General features: G+C 41.0%; 1 protein-coding gene across 2 annotated transcripts; it reads right to left on the reverse strand.

Moving 5' to 3' along the window:
• Positions 1 to 680: 680 nt before the first annotated feature.
• Positions 681 to 16,282, reverse strand: MCUR1 (mitochondrial calcium uniporter regulator 1). 2 transcript variants are annotated; one of them, XM_061346428.1, is made up of 9 exons: positions 15,916 to 16,278; positions 14,951 to 15,064; positions 13,362 to 13,465; positions 10,956 to 11,057; positions 9,775 to 9,816; positions 7,407 to 7,478; positions 3,289 to 3,342; positions 2,789 to 2,903; positions 681 to 1,542 (listed from the first exon to the last, which is right to left on the reverse strand). In XM_061346428.1, exons 1-9 carry the CDS (start codon positions 16,157 to 16,159, stop codon positions 1,487 to 1,489), a joined length of 903 nt encoding a protein of 300 aa, XP_061202412.1. In that variant the 5' UTR covers positions 16,160 to 16,278; the 3' UTR covers positions 681 to 1,486. The 2 variants fall into 2 exon arrangements, with proteins under 2 accessions (XP_061202412.1, XP_061202413.1); XM_061346429.1 differs by lacking the exon at positions 2,789 to 2,903 and having other exon boundaries at positions 15,916 to 16,282.
• Positions 16,283 to 19,865: the final 3,583 nt, after the last annotated feature.

Below are 19,865 nucleotides of genomic sequence, written 5' to 3' on the forward strand. Positions count from 1 at the left end.
TGTTTATGATGAAAACTTAGCATACCTTATGAATTATTAAAAAGTCTTTATTTCAGGCCAGTATAATTACAGGCATCCATTGCTTCCTCTGCACGTGCACATGATTGAAGCTGGCACTCCCCATCACCAAGAGTTAAATGGTTATTACAGTACAGGCACAAAGTAGCCTAACAGCTTTACTTTCATTAAGCAAAGCTGTGATTGTGCTCTAACAGCATTTATTACCAATGCATAGATTCTTCTCTCCTCCTAAGAGCAAGCAAGAAGGGCAAATTTCCCTTAACTGAAGGGACACACTTGGCAGCTCTGCTACTAAAGCAGTCACTTCATCAGTGGATGAATGGCAGATAACGGGATACACTAGGCACCTTCCTTCATTGCCTTCAGTTGCACTTACCAGTTCACATGGGCTTACTCAGAACTGGATTTAACATCCTCGCAGGTCTCAGTTACTGCTTTCATTAATAAAATCACTATCAAAGTTTGAAGAACTAACAGGATTTTTCTTTTTTTTCTTTATTTTTTTATGTAAAAGCAAAAAACCCAGAAGACTGTCAGCATTGCAGTTCCCTTGCCAAAGACCCTGTTTCATAACCACCATTTAAAATCTCTTTCTTTTCTAGAAGAATCAATTCCCTTCCAAGAAGGCAGCACCAGAGACACTTTCTATCACTAAACTGTAAATTAATACAACTAGTGTATTTTACTGCATTGCAAATTTCCAGTTACAGTGGTAAAGATAACAATTAGCATATGGAATGAGTATCAGATACTTGCATGTATCAAAAGCAAGTTAGTCACAAAAACCTCTACAAATATATTACAAACAAAACCAGCAGCAAACACTGCTATCACTACACAGTACTCTTGTCATAAAACATGACTGATTGGATAGCCATCTGGAAAACAAGCTAATAACTATAATGTTATAAAAATAGCAAAACAAATATTTGATCATAGTAACTGTATGAACAAGTGTTATAAGGAGGGAGGTAAGCATGATTCAGCTAACACAAATTATACAAGAGTGCCTCCAAGCCACAAAACATGTAGTTTCAGCTTTACATTAACAGTCAGGACTTCAGTCTGATACATACAACTGACTTCAGTGAGCAGGTCTGAACAGGTCGCAGAACGTAATCCCACACAGTCTTCTCTAGAGCAGGCAGCCCCAGATGATCAGTGTGAATGCCAGTCTCTGCTTTGATGACACTCAGCAGCAGCAAGGTGCACACACTGCAGTTCTGAGTGGAGGGAAATGGCAGAAACGCATATACTATGCTTTGAGCAGAAGTAAGTTTCAAAATACGCACAGTATGTGTACAGTTTGTTTCTAGGCACATCTTTGGTTACATTCTCTATGCAGTCTGCTTTACAAAATAAATAAAACAGTCAAGATTTGGTTGAAGTCCAGGTAAAGATGAAACTCCTTTTTCTCTTCTACCCAGAAATGAAGACAGTAAAGTCCCTTTACATTCATGTTTTATTATCTCCACAAACGGTAAAATCCCAGTGCTACTGTAAGGCATGTAAATACTGAACCTGAACAAAGATAAAAATGGAGGAGAAATGGAGACATTAAATCATTAGCTTTCTAAAGAAATGCTCTGAGAGCTATGTACACATCTTGCTTCAATACTAGAAGTGTAACCACCACCCCTTCTCCATGTAAGAAAATAAGGTTTTTAATTTAAAACCAAACAATTCACAGTGAAGTGGCACAAAAATGACAAATAAAAAGAAAAAAAAATGCAGGAAAACTGGGCTAGAAAAGTAGCAATAAGCTGAAAGAAATCCCTAGTTGCTTACCAAAAGCTCAATGTGGCAAGTTACAGTTGTAAAGGGAGGAAATGGGTAACAGGATTATTAAATCACAGTCAAACATTCAGCCAACAAATAAATGAAAAAGCTCTCTTTAACAAGGCTTTGCAGTTTGCAATTTTTAAGAATTTCTATTGAAATGATACTGACTTTTGATTTCTGGATATACACACAAAAGAGTTTTGCCATTATTTGCAAAAGGAGCACTTCAAACACAATGCAATTTTGTTTTGGAGTAGGGATGGTGGGGAAAACAATTTCCTCTCATTTTAATGAAGTGCCTTTTATTTTCCAGTAATGGTTCTCCCTAAAGGATATGCCTGCAGTACAGTACTGTGAGTAGATGTGACTGTACTTGCAACAAAATCCACTGTGAAAGAATAATCCAAAAATCAGTAATTTTCTACCGCAAACCTGCTCGTTAATAGCACTGCACGCTCAGTAGCAAAATGTCAAAATACTCAAGTTATGTAGGGCAATAGTGTAGGCCTGCATGCACATATATAGTATTTTTCTAATGCACATGGCCTGAAACATGAGAGTTTAAAGAGTATGTGGCAGTGAACAGTCAGAAAAGCTGAAATGTTCCATCTTTCATATAGATCTCCATCAGACAGACGAAGAGATCTTAGAAATGCATCAGGCTGCTTTTTTCAGTTAAGCCTGGCACAGAAAAACTTTTTTGCCCTTGTTTACCAGGCAGTCTTTCAGATTCCCCATATACATTATTCTAACAATATAAAGCAGGGGGGGAAACAAAAAAATCAGCCATAGCCCATGGAAATAAAGTTGCAAATCATGGGAAACTTTGGCTTAAGTACACAACTAAGGCTGCTAATCTTGACCATTTCAAATCTTTTTTTTTTTTTTAATCAGGGCCTTTATGAATATAGTCAATCAAGAGTTTACCAAACATTTAACAATGTTTAATAGTTTCACCATCAGAAACAACTGTCAGATTCCTTACCTGCTAAGTACTTAATATTATCAAGTTTGTGCGTTTCCAGCATTGTTTTCAGATCTGCAACTTCTGTGTCTATTTTTCTGTCTGTTTGGGTCAGAGCTCGATCTTGTTGTGCATGCTAAAATATAGATCAACAAAGCAGTGCAATTCCAACAGTTTCTAGTTTAGTTAGAAGTTTAACTCAACTCTTCAAGTTGTATTTTTGTTTCCTCCTAAAATGTATATTAATTTGCATTCAAAAAATACAGGTTTGTTCCTAGACAATCTAATTACTGAGCGGTTTGTATATATATGCAGAAGGTCTAAAAATATAGATGAAAGCCTTTTTTTGTAGACACTTCAGTTACCTGTACCAGTCTGAAAATACACAGGGAAATAAAGCACAATGACATTTTGTATATTAAAGTGCCTAAAGACATGAACAACTCCAAAAAAAGAATGCCAAGTCTATAACACAAGTACAGAAAGAATTGCTGTGTAATAATCAGCTACCAAGTTCTTACCAATTCCACTATTTCTGTCCTCATTTCAAGCAGTTTTCTTTCATTACGTGAGTACTAGAGAGAAGAAAAACAAAACACACACACACACAAAAAAGATAAACATGATATTCATGACAATGTCGTTAAACTTTATGCCCCACACTTAAAAGCATATTGCTTTGCTTCAAATTCTGTGGAACACTGAATATGGAAGAGATAGATTATTGTCTTGACAATGCTTGGGAGAGAGTATTGTAAGGTAACTGCTGTCCTTTGGAAAAGCACAATTTAGACAGGTGTTCATCCACACCTCTGAACTGTGAAGCGCAGTAAGTCCATCAGATACTTTGCTTCTGCAAAAGCTGTATGTATTAATAAGCAGCTGGAATAAAAGTTGGCAGATCTGCATTTCTGAAAAACAAAGACCTATGATTCTAAACAGTAACTCTGAAACAGTTAACTAATCCATTGAGCACAATTAACCATCTGCTTTCTTCAGGAAGGGGAGTATGGTTTTAAAACAACCCATTCCCCATTCATCTGTCTTTTTCTGTTCATGCATGGCAGAGGCGACAACTGAAGTGTGGGAAGAGGGGAGGGGAAAGGAAAAAAAAAGAGCCGTTTTCAGAGAAAGTATGAAAATATAGTTGTACAACAGACTACAAAGTTGGTTAAGTTTCTTAAGAGAAGGTCACAGAATCATAGAATAGTTAGGGTTGGAAAGGACCTTAAGATCATCAAGTTCCAACCCCCCTGCCATGGGCAGGGACACCTCGCTCTAAACTGTATCACCCAAGGCCTCGTCCAACCTGGCCTTGAACACTGCCAGGGATGGAGCATTCACAACCTCTTTGGGTAATCTATTCCAGTGCCTCACCACCCTTACAGGAAAGAATTTCCTCCTTATATCCAATCTAAACCTCTCCTGTTTAAGTTTTAACCCATTACCCCTTGTCCTATCATTACAGTCCCTAATGAAGAGTCCAATCCCAGCATCCCTATAGGCCCTCTTCAGATACTGGAAATCTGCTATGAGGTCTCCACGCAGCCTTCTCTTCTCCAGGCTGAACAGCCCCAACTTTCTCGGCCTATCTTCATATGGGAGGTGCTCCAGTCCCCTGATCATCCTCGTGGCCCTCCTCTGGACTTGTTCCAACAGTTCCATGTCCTTTTTATGTTGAGGACACCAGAACTGCACACAATACTCCAAGTGAGGTCTCACAAGTGCAGAATAAAGGGGCAGGATCACCTCCTTTGATCTGCTGGTCAGGCTCCTTTTGATGCAGCCCAGGATACGGTTGGCTTTCTGGGCTGCAAGCGCACACTGAAGCTGGCTCATGTTCAGTTTCTCATCGACCAGCACCCCCAAGTCCTTCTCCGCAGGGCTGCTCTGAATCTCTTCTCTGCCCAGCCTGTAGCTGTGCCTGGGATTGCTCCAACCCAGGTGTAGGACCTTGCACTTGTCATGGTTAAACTTCATGAGGTTGGCATCAGCCCACCTCACAAGCGTGTCAAGGTCCCTCTGGATGGCATTCCTTCCCTCCAGCATATCAACTGAACCACACAGCTTGGTGTCATCAGCAAACTTGCTGAGGGCACACTCAACCCCACTGTCCATGTCAGCAACAAAGATGTTGAACAAGACCGGTCCCAACACCGATCTCTGAGGGACACCAGTCGGTACTGGTCTCCAGCCGGACATTGAGCCATTGACCACAACTCTTTCGTGTGGCCATCCAGCCAGTTCTTTATCCACCGAGTGGTCCATCCATCAAATTGATGTCTCTCCAATTTAGAGACAAGGATGTCGTGTGGGACAGTGTCAAACGCTTTCCACAAATCCAGGTAGATGACATCAACTGCTCTACCCCTGTCCATCAGTTCTGTAGCCCCATCATAGAAGGCCACCAAATTGATCAGGCAGGATTTCCCCTTAGTGAAGCCATGCTGGCTGTCACCAAGCACCTTGTTGTTTCTCATGTGCCTTAGCATGCCTTCCAGGAGAATCTGCTCCAAGATTTTGCCAGGCACAGAGGTGACACTGACTGGTCTGTAATTCCCCGGGTCATCCATTTTCCCCTTCTTGAAAATGGGGGTTATATTTCCCTTTTTCCATTGGGAACTTCACCTGACTGCCATGATTTTTCAAATATGATGGCCAGCGGCTTAGCAACTTCATTCGCCAGCTCCTTCAGGACCCACGGATGGATTTCATCAGGACCCATGGGCTTGTGCACATTCAGATTTTTAAGATGGTCTCCTACGGTGGGCCCAAAGTCTGCTCTTCCAGGAACCTCCTGGATTGCTTGTGCCGGGCCATACCGTCATTCCAACAGATGTCAGGGTGGTTGAAGTCACCCATGAGAACGAGGGCCTGTGAGCGTGAGGCTTTTCCTATCTGCCTATAGAGTGCTTCATCCTCAGATTCCTCTTGATCAGGTGGTCTATAACATATCCCCACAGTAATGTCTCCCATCGCTGTTTTCCCTTTAACCCTGACCCACAAACTGTCTGTTAACTGCTCACCTGTCCCCAGACAGAGTTCCATACTCTCCAGCTTATCCCTAACATAAAGGGCAACTCCCCCTCCCCACCTGCCAGGCCTGTCTTTTCTAAAGAGTCTGTAACCTTCCATTCCAACACTCCAGTCATAGGAGCCATCCCACCATGTTTCTGCAATACCTATAATGTCATACCCCCGTAGATGAGCACACATCTCTAATTCCTCTTGTTTGTTACCCATGCTATGGCCATTTGTATAGAGGCATCTGAGCTGAGCTCCAAATGAAGCCAGCTCATTGGCTGGAGCAGCTGGAATATCTCTACATTGCTCTGAGCATTTATTATAGGTGCTGGTTTGCATAGTTTGTTTTTCCTGGGAGGCAGTCAAAATCATAGAATCACAGAATGGTTTGAGCTGGAAGGGACCTCAAAAGATCATCTAGTTCCAACTCCCCTGCCATGGGCAGGGACACCTTCCACTAGACCACATCGCTCAAAGACACAGTGTTCTTCACAATAGACAGACTGTAGCTTCCAGAATCCTACATAAATACACAAGAAAACATTAGTGTCTAATTAATCACTGTTGCAGTGGTTTTTAAATCAGTTTTATCAGTTTTGTAAGCCCGAAACACTGCAAAGCTTACGATCTACACAGTTACACATTACATACGATTCTTTTTTTAAACATGAAGTATTAACCTTTGAACAAGAACTTTACCCACTCAAATTGTACTTTATTCAAACATCTACTACGGGATAACAAGACTGTTAGTCATTATATTAAATCACTGACACAGCTGCTACCTAAACTAATCTTTATGAAAAGCTTCAAGTGGCGCATACAGAAGGTAAATAACATCTACTTGAACAGTACTTATTGCCTGGATTGGAGATAAATATTACTCCTTCATTACACACCTGGGAAAATGGACTCAATAAGAAATTATATTAATGGAAAAATATAATTAAAACATCTTTCAGTTTAGAAGATGCAATTTCTTTAAGATCCTAAAAGCTACTAAAAAAATATATCTGTAAGAAGAGCACTCTATTTAGAATGCTACATTTAATGCAAAGACTTGTTAATCTTCTAATTCTTCATCTATGTTAACCTAATTTAAGATCCCATCAATCCAGTTCTACCAGATATTTCAAACTTCAAACAATCTGAACCACGAGCAGCTAGAATTTCAGCAAAATAAAAATAAATGACAACTATTTTCACAATATGTATTTCCTTACACACCAGCCCAGCTATACATTCTCTATCTATAGGAAATGAAACATCTTCACTGATGATAAATTTAATGAAATGCATGAACTTAATAAAGTGTGAAAATAAAGAGATCTACTAATAACACAGAAAACCTCTAGGCAGCCAGTCAGCATATTTAGATTAAATATCTAATATATTAAATGTAGTGATTTAATCCTGACATTAAAACAATATCAAAATAGACAGGGATACAAAACTAAACATGGCACCTTGCGTTATAGCAGTACAAGGATGAGTAACCTGGATTAATACCACCTTGAAGCACTTGGATTAGTATGAAAACACCCTTTGGGTAAGATGCTCTTAGCCAAATTTGGCTATTACTCAGTGTTGAGAGGTTTCTAAAAGCAAAACTTACCAATTCTTTTACTCTGGTCTTCTCTAGGTTTAGGTTTAACTTGTTATCAGCACGAACTTTGGAAATTTCATCCTGATGGGCAAAAAATGATAAAACAGCTATCAAGATTTTCTATTTAATCATAAGCAGAAAGAATTAGACAAAGAATCACAGAACAGAATCATAGATTATATCATAGATATATTGTGCTTTTCTTCACAAATCAAAACTTTTCTCCAATTAACGTACATAATTTTCAAAAATATAAGCATTGCTGTTCTTCCCCAGGAAATGTGCATGCTCTATAGTATGAACTGAATCTTGGAATCAAAACAGAACAATTACTTCTAAAACCAGAACACTGAGAACAGAACTTAATTGAGAGCACATCCTTCTACAAATAGTGGGGATATTTCATACATCGTGTAACTCACTCTGATTTCTAGGAACCCATGCCTAGGTACTACCTGTAAGTTGGGCTTCCTCCATGAAGCAACCTTGATGCTCAAAATAGCTTTAAAGCAATTTCCAACCTTCCAATGCAAAAAACCCTCCTGTTTCTAAAGACTGCATCTAGGGCTTTCAGAAAAAGCTGCAGACATTTTAGAAGCCAGGAAATATTTATTACGTTTTTTAACATCTAACGTTTTAAAACTACCATAAATTGTTCACTTGCATTTTACTTCATCTATAGCTGTGATTCCTGCTTTTCTCAGTGACAGCTGCCATTTTAACACAACCTCCTGGCAGGAATTCCAGACAGCTGACAGTTTGTCATGCGGCAAACTGCTGATCAGATGAATGTGTGGGAGAAGCAAAAGATAGCTGATGTTCTGGGAGATTCTACCATTCAAACCAGGTAAGCATCTCTCAAGCAGGCCAACAGCAACTAGTCAAAAGTTCATTAACTTAAGTCTGACCAATAACCACATTCAATTTCTATATCTGAATTTTTGAACTTCAACTGGTTTATAACTGGACATCATTACAACATGATATGTTACAGCTTAATGAAGTAAAAATCAGAAAGTTTTTTCTTAAACTTTTACAACATTGTGTCTTTTTGTCTTTTACAGGAACAAGTATGAGCAAACATAAACTCACTTGGCCTTGTGAGAATTATATTTACAGTTAAAAGTAAAATTTAAAGACATCTAAGCTTTTAAGAAAAGATGACTCAAATCCTTGATGCTCTATAGTGGATTACACTAACTCATTTATGTGCACCTAAAACCATGAAATAAGTTACAATTCAAAAATGAGATGCTGGATGTATTTTAAAATGGTATTCTGAAAACTCAGATGCATTAAGCACTTCATAGCACACTATGAAACATGCAGGATTAGCCCTGAGATATTTATGTGCTAATCTGGGAGATGACAGGGCAAAAGGAAATTAGAAAGAAAATAGGAAAGAAATGGCAAAGGGACACTAGGCTGAATTCAACCACATTGTCAGTTAGCTCAACACATCCAAGTCTGATAGTTTAGTCAAATCCTAGGGAAGGAAAAGTGCTCCACCCTTCCAACTAATAAGGACATCTCAGTGGGGAAAAGCAGCTCTCAAGTCCATAAAAACATTTAATGTTTCCCAGTTTCCAATTTTCAACTTCCAAGAATGTTTATTTCTGTGTAAAGGCTGCTTATGACTCCACACCCATTGAAATAACAGATGTTATGATGATCTTGTTCTGACACTAAAAAGTTTGGAGTGCTACTCAAGACAGGTAAACCATAAAGAACATAAACATAGTACTGACACTTAAATTCTTATCCTTAATAGATTTAAGTTTTCTACAGAGTCTGTTTTTTTGCAGTAGTCATTTGTTCTCAAACAAATGGGACCAAACTTAGTGCCCTAAAGAAGCCATTTAAAATTAAGTTCTGGACAGCTAACAGGTAAGTTTTCAGAGAATCAATCAAACAAACCAATAAACAAATACCAACGACCCCAAGCACATAAACAAGAAAAAAAAGTAACCTAAAACTCCAACCCAAACCAAGTATTAAGTGCTGTAATTTTAAAAGCATGTCATATCTTTACATGTAACAGGCAGCCCTAAATGCAGAACTTCACTCAGCCTGAAGCGTGACATGGCAGCCACTTTCTGAATCTGAATTAAGGACATGCGAGTAAAAAATATTCAGTTAAATTTTTCTTCACCTCTTGTACCGCTCACAGTTCTGTCACCATAACTGAAATGTGCATGAAACTCTCTTTACTGCCCTCCACAGTGTACCACCAACCGCAATTTCAGTATCCTGTATATCACAAGTAAGCATACCTTTTAAAATAAAAATCTTGAAAGCAACAATATTTCACTCATTTTTTTTTACCCAGACTAGACTAATTATGTTAATTCTTGATTCTGTTAGTATGGTATCTTACCATGACTTCCTTCTTTATCTGCTGGAGCTCAAGTTTTATTTTCTGGGAGAGCAGAAAAAGAAAAAAAAGAAAAGTACACTTTATTACTGTACATAAAGCCCCATAATCTAGAAGTACTAATGAAGCTGCACAATCAGCAACATTGACCATAAACTGTAAAGTGAAAAGTGTGGTTTAACTCTATGTCCTCAGTATGTGCACAGACACTGTCCTATTCCAGAGTTCTACCACCCTTAGAGTAAAAAGGTTTTTCTTATGTTTAAACAGAATTTTCCATATTTTGATCTGTACTAGTTACCTACTGTGTGTCTTTGGACAACACTGGAAAGAGCCTGTCTCCATCTACATTGTACCCTCCCTTCAAATATTTTTACGCATTAACGAGATTCCCCCCTGAGCCTTCTCTTCTAGGCTTTCACAGTCTATTACAATATGTCAGATACTCCAGTCCCTTACTGATCTCTCCAGCCATTTGTCTGATTCTGTCCAGAATCACAGCCATGTCTCCTTGCACTGGAGAGCCCAGAACTAGATCCAGCACTCCAGATGAAGTCTCACCACAGCCAGGCAGATGGGATCACCTCCCTTGAATCACTGGCAGTCCTCCTAACACAACCCAGGAGGCTGTTGGCCACCTTTGCCCCAAAGGCTCATTGCTGGCTCATGGTCAACTTGGTGCTCACCAGGACCCTCAGGGCTTCTTCTGACAAGCTGCTTTTCAGCTGGTCAGAACCAGCCTGTACTGGTGTTTAGGGATGTTCCAGTGCAGGACTTGGCATTTCCACTTGCTGAACTTCATGAAATTCCTGTCATCCCACCTCCCCAGCTTGTTCATGCCCCTCTGAATAGCAGCACAACTGCCTGGTATATTAGCCACTGCTCCCAGCTTTGTATCATCTGTAAGACATGCTGACTGTGTACTCTGCCCCATCAATAAGGTCACTAATGAAGGTGCTAAGCCACAGTGACCCCAGAGCCAACCCTTTGAGTACAAGAAGCTTTTTTACATCATTGGAAAAAATAAGCTGAGGGCGTGTTCTGCCCCACTAACAAAGTCATTAATGAAGGTGTTAAGCCACAGTGGCCCCAGAGCCAACCCCTTGGATACAAGATGCTTTTTTACATCATTAGAAAAAATAAGCAAGCGCTAGAATAGCACTTTTCAATATAGGGATTTTTACCTCATTTTCTGAACGAAGTGCTGAAAATTCACTTTTTTCCAAGATAATCATGTCCTTTTTCACGCCACCAATATGGGACATTACTTGCTGAAGAGCAATTTCCTTTAAAAGAAGGAAGAAAAACCTGAGAACATATAATACCTATAATGCTTTTTCTCATCTGTACCTACAAATATGATAGACTATTTTGGTACCCTGAAACTTTTAATTCAGCAATTTCATTGTCTGAGTTTCAGAAAGCAAGATCAACTGACAGGGACAAAATAAGCAAGTTAATTTCAAACGCTGGTAACATTTGACAAAATTAGCAGTGCTAACACAGATCGGAATAATTCAATTAATAGCCTAGGAAATAGTTTCTTCCAAGTCTTCAAATTCGTAAGCTAGCAAAGGCCTTAGGGCATAAATAGTTGTCTCTCAGCTAAATGAGGAAATCTGGCTTTCAGACCAAAACTCCCAGTACAACCATACTTTTTTGTAACTACCTCCCTTCTTTACCCCTCTCTTGCAAGGGAGGTGTCACTTTTGCTTCGCTATGCAGTATCACACACAATTACTCATACTTTTAATTGCTCTGCTCAGTTTGTTACACTGAGCTGACAGAAGACAAACACAAATCCTCTGAAACTTTCACGGATGGAAAAGGACGTAGGCATTTTTCTACATCCTACACTAGCTATATATGCAAACAGGCCTCCTTTATTTTCTCTGAAGATCTCACTCTAATAAGTAGTTTCTTGCTTTTGATTCTGGACTAAGAACCGTACAAATCTGGCACAGCACTTTAACTTCACTTCTGTCAGGAAATGCTATTCTAATTTGCAGCATTGTATTTCTAAGTGGCATCTCAAGGTGCCTCACTAGGCTACCTGACCACAAGACTGAAAAAAATGGGACAGTGCACCGGACGTATTACAAAAACTACAGAAAGACTGCTGCCATGGCCACACCTCTTCTCTTACTCCCTGCCTCCAGCTTGCTTTTGTTCTCTCCCCTCTTCAGTGAGCTGAGAAAACAGAGAACAAATCTTTCCTATTCTTTCTCTTCCTCATCTCTGTACACACGCATTTATTTTTCCTTAAGGTTTTGTCTGACCGGTGTAATATTTTATCTTTTACATACCCAACTATAGCTTAATGGTAATAAGCTACATCTACAATGTTCCAAACCTTCTACCAATTCTTCATTCTCTTTTTGCACAAGCCATTGTGCATTCAAAGACTGTAAGGAAGTATGGGCTTACGTTGCCCAGACAGAGTTCATGGCATACATACCTCTTGAGCTGCTTCTATCTCAGCATGCCATGCAAATCTGCACATTTTAATCTTAATGGTAGAAAGTCACCCATGGATGGAACCTAACAGTCTCAGAAAACATCTACCACCTGTAGCAACATTTAATTTAGCACAAACCAAAATGTTTCACTTTCATTCAAAAAAGCTGGTCATAGAAGGAGGTTGAGATTATTTACTGCAGACTGTTTACTGTAACATACAAACAAACAAGCATGGTAGAGAGCGTGGCTTTAACACTGTATTCCCTGACTGCAGAACAAATTCAGCACAGGAGGAAGGAGTACCCTCATGTCTGCTTTACCTGGAACCTAAAAGCTAGGAAGGACAGGCTGAAACCTCCATAGATGGAAGATGGTGCAAAACCCAGGTATCCCACTTCATGGCATGTAGAGCTGCCAAGGCTATCATACTACAAAGACAGCAGCTCCTGTTTGTCTCACGTTTTAAGAGAGCAGCCTAGTTACTATAAGTTAAAGCGTGTGTTCAGTAGGTGCCTTGGGGCTCTGAACCCCAACCTCACAGAACAGCCCAAGAAGTTGTAGTTCAGCTATGCTTCTTATCAGCATTGTCTATTTGACCAACTGATATGTCGGGGAATTCCAGCACACCAGACTCCGTGAATCCCATTAAAAGATGCACAAGTTCTACATGCAGCAAATAATGTCATAATCTGAATTTCAGTTCATTTCTGGAGCCAGACGTCTAAAAGCTTGATGTAGTAATATTCAACACTGTCACGCCCAGTTCCTTACCTGGATCTACCTTTGTATGAACTGACCTGATTCAAATCCACCCACTGAATACCTACTATGTCTATCTGAAAGCCTTCTCAGTAATTCTATTTCATGCTACAACAGGGCTGTAATTAAACAACTACCAGCGGTTTGCATACCAACTCACAGTACCTAGATCTCAAGGTCCACCACAACACTTTGGTGTCTGATAAACTCAAGAAGTAATTAAGTAGCCAACAGATACATAGGGATGTTTGTTCTTCACCTTCAAACCTTTAAAATACAGTGTCCAGTAGTAATAAATAGCAATATGTATTTCATTAGCAGGCATACAAGGTTTTTATTTACTTTAATCCCATTGTTATCTCTGATCTAACCTGCTGTACTTTGGTGACCATATCCTTGTAAATCATATCCAGGTTGTTGTTCATAATTTTCACTAATGCAGATACAATGACCTCCGACTGCTGAGTAGTGAACCCTAAGCAAAATGAAATGCAACAGCATTCAGAGAGAGATCTAAATCTGGACAGTTTACAGAAACACCACTTATTAATATTCAGCATCAAGTTTAAACAAATGTCAGATAATAAAACAAACTCCTTTTGATTCAACACTAACAAAAGACCATGAGTCCATACATCCAAGTTCCTCCACCCAATAATTATGTCAGTGACACAGTATAGCTGCTTCTGTAGTACAGTACTATTACAGTATCAGCAGGTTGAATGATGGAAATTTCCTGGAAATATTATGGATTGCCATCTCGCACATGTGGTTATTTCTATGAACAAGAATTCTGACCCTGAAAAGCACATACTTATTTTCAGTATACTATACTTATTTTCAGTATACTGTACTATACATCTTCAGTACTGCTGAAGATGTGCAAAACTCAACAACTGAAAACAGAGCTAACTGCTCTAATTTTAGGCCTACCAGCTTCTTAGTTCCCATTAGAGACCTTTTAAACTGAATATATTGGAAACTATTGTAAAACATCACCCTAGAAATACCCTCAACTTTTCCACTTACAAAATACAGAAGTAAAAATGCCATGAGTAAGATTTAATTATGAAAAGGGACACCTGCAAAAGTGTGACTGTTTCAAACTGAACAGCAGTTAAGCATCAGAAAGCACTGGGATCTGAGAGTGAGTTGCTTTCAATAGCTGAGCTAATAAAATAGTTTGTCACCACCAAAAGGAAGGTATCCCGACTTTCTCATTGTCCTTATTCCTCCTCTGACACTTTATATGTGTGCCGGTGTTCACACAACTGCTCAGTGGGCTCATTAAAGTGGCATCTCAGATGGCATCTCAGAATACCAATCAAGCAAAAGAGCTGCAGGGTTTTCTGAGAATTAGGTTGGCCCCAGGAAGAGATGAAACTACATGGCAGGGAAAAGGGATGGAGACTTCTCCTTTTCAGGGATGAAGAGCTGTTAAAATCCAATTCAGCAGTACATAACTTCTCCTTCAGGTACCTTCCCCACCTCAGCAACATTAGCACAAATCCAAAATAATCTATTCCTTTATCTATGTTTTAGCATAACAGCAGCCATATTTTATAGTATTCTATTTCTATCCTAAAAGCTGTATTTTATATAGTAGTCCATATTCAATCCTATTATAAGACACTGTTGCATATTCAAGGTGCTATATACTAAATACACAAGAATACAATTAATACATGTTAAACCACTACCTTGAAAACTGTTTTTACTCTCAACCATTAAAAATTCATTTCTCTTTCACATTTTCAATTACAAGTAGGATAATAAATTTCATAATTAAGGACAATGAAGTTTCATAAGCTGTTTCCTTTTGGAAGTAGAAAGGAATCCGTAAAACTGAAGCTGTAACATCACATCAAAGAAAAGTAAGTAACAACCTTTGTAAAAGTGGCTTTTTAGAACCACTCACGAAATGACATTGAAAATAGCTACCCCATTTCTAGCAAATTACCATTTTGTTCCAAGAGGCATACCAGTGCATGAGTGTCAAAAAAAAGCCTCCTATTTCCCAAAAAGGAAACATCCCCTCTGCTTTGTAAAGATGGTGATGCAGAGATGCTAACACCTGGAGGAAAAAACAAAACAAAGACAAAACCAAAATGTAGGTTAGTTTTAGGAAAGTATATTAATCAATCTGTTTGCTTCCCAGGAGTTTTCTTACTACACCAAATATTCTCCATTTATGAAAAAATATTAGATTGTGCTTTGAGGTTACAACAGCTTGCCTGAAACAAAAGTATCTGACTAAGAAGCTCTATGTTCAAGAGCTTGAAAACACACTACAACACTACGGCTGCACTTCTGAGATGCTCTCCAAGAATATCATGTCCTTGAAAATCCCACCAAGGGTCAAGATCTTAAAACTGTTCCTTTATCATAATCAGTGATTGTTCCTTATCATAATCAGTGGATGCTGTGAGCAGTGCAGGGCTCTAAGAAGTAAATCCTCAGACTCTTGCTACTCTTTGTTAAAAGTCTTCATTATCTGCCCCCGTTAGAAAAAAGGCAATCCCTCACAATTTGATATTTACTATTTTTACAGACAATACTTTCACAGTGAAAGCAAACCTCCCAGCACAGTTTCCACTTGGGTATTAGCATAAACTAGCTGACAAAAAGAAAGCAAGTCGGAACACGAGGTGAACTGTCAGGAGGCAGAACTCTGTCCTCAAAGTCATTCTATTTTAAAACACATGGAGAGAACATACGGCAGTGCGCTAGCTGTTTTAAAGATCGAGAAAGAAGAATCAAGTCTACCCTTTGGGGAAGATGACCCAGCCCCAATAACGACCCCTCCGAGGGACCCCAAAGCAGCCTCTGCCCGCAGCGCCCCCCTTCCTCTCCATGCCACCGGACTACCGCGCTGGGATGAGCTGACGGGGCACCCGCTTCCCCCCCGCCGCCCCAAGCTCTCACCGCGCTCCCCGCAGCGGCTCTCCCCACCGGTCCCACCGGCGCGCCTTCCCCGCCCTGCGCTCCCGTGAGCGACAGAAACGGCCAGGCGCTGCCAGTCACCAAGGCAGCGGTACACCGGGAACGGGGGCGCTCGGCAGTCACGTGAGGCGGCGCTCCGGACGCCGCGCGGTCGCAACGGCAGCAGCAGCAGCGCCCGCCTCCCGCCGCTCACAGCCGCGGTCACAGCCGCCTGACCCTTGGCCATGGCCGCGCCACCTGGTCCCGACCGACGGAAGGGGGGAAGGAGCGAAACCGCTGCTGCTGCCGCCGACGCCGCTAGTAGAACGCCATCGCTGAACACGTGCCCCCGCCGCGGCTCCTCACTTCCGCCTCCGGCACGCGGCAGAGCACGCGGGTGACGCTGTGATCGGCGCCAGTTGATTTCATGGCTTACGGCACGGGACGCGGTTAGAAAAGCGGCGCGGGCGGGCCCGCGGGAGGTGGAGTCTCCCCGGTGCCCTCCTGCGGGCCGAGGCAGTACCGGCTCAGCCTAGCCCCAGTGGAGCCGGGTTTTAGGTTCTGGAATCCTGCTCTAATGTCTCCCCGGAGTCTTCTCCAGGCTGAACAAGCCTAACTCTCTCAGCCTGTCTCCATAGGAAAGGTGCTCCAACCTCTGATCATCTTTGTGGCACTTCTCTAGACGCGCTCCAACATGTCCAAGTTATTCTTAGGTTGAGGGCCCCGGAGCTGGACGCAGTGCTGCAGATGGGGTCTCATGAGAGGAGCAGGATCGCCTCCCTCCATCTGCTGGTCATGCTCCTTCTGATGCAGCCCAAGACACGGTTGGGTTTCTGGGCTGTGAGCACACACCAAAGCCCGCTCATGTCCAGCTTACATCAACCAGCACCCCCAAGTCCTTCTCTGCAGGGCTGCTCTCAAGCCCAGCCTGTACCTGTGCTTGGCATTGCCCCTACCCAGATGCAGAACCTTGTCCTTGTTGAACTTCATGAGGTTCACATGAGCCCACCTCTCCAGCCTGCATCCCTTCCCTCCAGCATGTCAACTACACCATACAATTTGGTGTCATCAGCAGACCTGCTGAGGGTGCACTCCAGGTGGCACTTCTTTCAGAACAAGCCTATTTTTTCTGTTGCCTATGTGCTCACAAAACCCATGCAGCATGTTTTCTTCTTCTTACCAGAGTCAGTAACTATGGTAAATCAGTATGAAAATTGAATAATTCTAATGTATCCATATAAATGCAAAGGTGAGTGAGGTACTGCAGCACATAGCAGTGCCACAGCAGCACAGCTTGTCACTGCAGCTAGGACATTGCATGTACATAAGGCTGGCACCTGTAGCAACGATTACTTCCAGCTGCTGTGGTGGTAAACCAGAAGGGTCGAAGCCAACAATGTTACTACAAAATAAACTATAAATGTGACTTCAGTGTATCAGAGAGACATTATTGTACACACAGACTAATCCTATATGAGCAGCCGTTTCTCAAACTGCTTGGCACTGTACAAGTTCAGGGACGTGGTTGGTCTCACCCACAGAGCCGTGTTTACATTCATTGTCAATAAAAGCAGAAACTGGTATAATGTGCATTGTATCAGCTTGGCTGTTGTATGCACATCGCCTGGCATTAGCATGGCAGTGATTGGTGACATTTCTGAGTTTGCAGGTATTTGTCTTTTCATCTATGGATGATTCAGAAATTGGTGCAGTGTATTTTCTTTGGTAGTTTTTCTTCAGTGATCCCTTTCAACGCCCATTTTCATCTTCTCTAAGAGAAGCAAAGTCACTACAGCTACTTAGGGAGGTCTCCCAGTACAACCGACTTTCTGTCTCTGCACCAGAGATCAATGCTTTCATTTTCTTTCCTTTCCAGTGTAATCTTCCAGATCCCGTTTCACAGAATCCTAGGATCACAGAATGGTTTGGTCCAGAGGGGACCTGAAAGATCGTCTTGTTCCAATCCCCTGCCGTTGGCAGGGACTCCATCCACTGGACCAGGTTACCCAAAGGCCTGTTCAACCTGGCCTTGAACACTGCCAGGGACAGGGCAGGGGTCTGACCTTCTCTGTGCTGAAAATTGGTACATACTAACCAGCAGGTAGATTCACTGCACTCTGGAGGCCCTTTCAGAAGGCTGTAGTAGCTTCAGAGCTATCTGTTTCTCTAACTGAGCACTGGGGACTAATTCCTGCATGAAGAGGCACCAGCAATGCAGTTGCAAGCCAGGAGAGGACAGGATGAACAACTTTATGCTATCTAATGATTCTACACTGCTTAACACTTGACTTTAATCTATCCATTTCCCCATGGAAGTTGTTAGGTCCTACTTAGAGACCATAAATGAAACAAATGCTGAAGGTTACATGTTTAGTGTCCTGTAAACTTTGTCCCTGAAGGCACACAGCATTCACTGATCTAGAGTTATAACCCCCTTGGTTGTAACAGGGAAATCTGCAGAGAAGGATTAAGAAGTGGTGCATGACTTTAAAAACTGGGGTAACAGAAATGGCGACGTAATGCAAAATGCAGAATAACGACTAAAGACAGTATCTGATAGTACTTTTAGGTGAAAAACAAAGGGGATGGTAAAATGAGATCTGAGGGGCATCGTTGAGCCACCAATGTGCTGTGACTGCAACGGAAGCAAATGTAACCCTAAGGTGCATCAAGTAGGGTATTTTCAATGGTTCACATGGAAAGTTTCATTAACTCTTGAGTATAATGTCATTTTAGATACAAACTACAGTTCTGGTGCTCCAATACAGGAAAGATGAGTTCAGATTCAAACTGGCAACCTACTGTCAATGGGATAATTAAGGGAATGAAAAGTCTTTTCTGTCACGTGATTAAAAAGAGATTGGCTTGTTTAACTCGGCAAAACAAAGGTTGGGAGAGTATCTTGTTTCCATCTCTAAACAAAATAGTGCAAAATAGGCAGAGAAAGAGAAAAGAACCACTGCTTATGAAAAAGGACATTACCGATAAAGGAATATTTGGAGTGAAGTGTGCAGAAATACATTTAAGTTAGAAATTAAAAGTTTTGTACTCCACAGGACAGTCCTGAAAATGTTCCAGCAGGAATTGGGAGGGTTCAAAAACTGAAGTCAGTTTTTAGATTAATGTGATTGGCTTGTGAAAAGGATTTTACCCATAATAGAAAGGGATGGGTTCCTGTGCCCTTGCATTGATTTTCCAGTATGGAGGTTTTTCACTTTCCTGCTCAAGCATCTGGGGTTAGCCACTGTTAGAGAATGACTAATGAGCTAAAAAGACCACAGGCACAGTCCAAACCAGCACTGAATAGTCCTGTTACTTACTTCAAATGTTTAACATGAAATGACTGTATGGAGTTGAGGGGGGTTAACATCTGTCAGGAGTGGTGAATACCCCAGACTGCTCTTAATTCTAAATGGGGAAAGCTAAAATCCTCCCAGGCTGGAAAAGAATGTGAGTAACCAGTGCATGAATGCTTTCCCACTTTGAAGGGATTAAAAAAATAAAGGCTATAACAGCATTCAAATGAATATGCAAATGATAAGGTGCATTTGAAGTCATTTCAGTGCTGATATATCAGGGATGAGTGTGCCTCAGTGGTTTCGAAGCAAAGGTGGCACCTAACACACTGAAGATGGAAAACGAAGCGATGTCATCTTTCCCCTTGTCTAGAGCAGATAATAATACTAAGCATTCAAAATCTTCTCCCATTCTGTACGGGTGGATGCATAAGTGAAATCATGCATCTGTTATTTTGTTTTCTCTTTAGTAGAGAAATCAGTGATGATTCTGTAATTTCTTCTATTACACTATTACATTTGTTCATGTATGAAACAGGTATATTTGTAACAAAGAAACGATCACTGAGGAATAAAGCTAAGGTGATCCGACCCGTAGATGGCAGTAACTGCTAATAGTGCTGCCTATCAGTGCCGCTCCGATTCGAAGTCTTGGGA

The sequence above is a fragment of the Neopsephotus bourkii genome, unplaced genomic scaffold, assembly GCF_033783945.1.
Source record: "Neopsephotus bourkii isolate Nb327-2 ecotype Australia unplaced genomic scaffold, CSIRO-AGI_Nbou_v1 NB_272, whole genome shotgun sequence".
In the NCBI taxonomy this organism is placed as follows: Eukaryota; Metazoa; Chordata; class Aves; order Psittaciformes; family Psittacidae; genus Neopsephotus; species Neopsephotus bourkii.

Bases quoted from the DNA above. Each gene is read 5' to 3' on its own strand.
- MCUR1 (XM_061346428.1), bottom strand. From the start codon at position 16,159: ATGGCCAAGGGTCAGGCGGCTGTGACCGCGGCTGTGAGCGGCGGGAGG. The intron at 11,058-13,361 runs GTTAGATCAGAG...CTTCTTTTAAAG, and splicing joins TGGTCACCAAAGTACAGCAG to GAAATTGCTCTTCAGCAAGT. The intron at 2,904-3,288 runs GTAAGAACTTGG...TCTATATTTTAG, and splicing joins GGACAGAAATAGTGGAATTG to CATGCACAACAAGATCGAGC.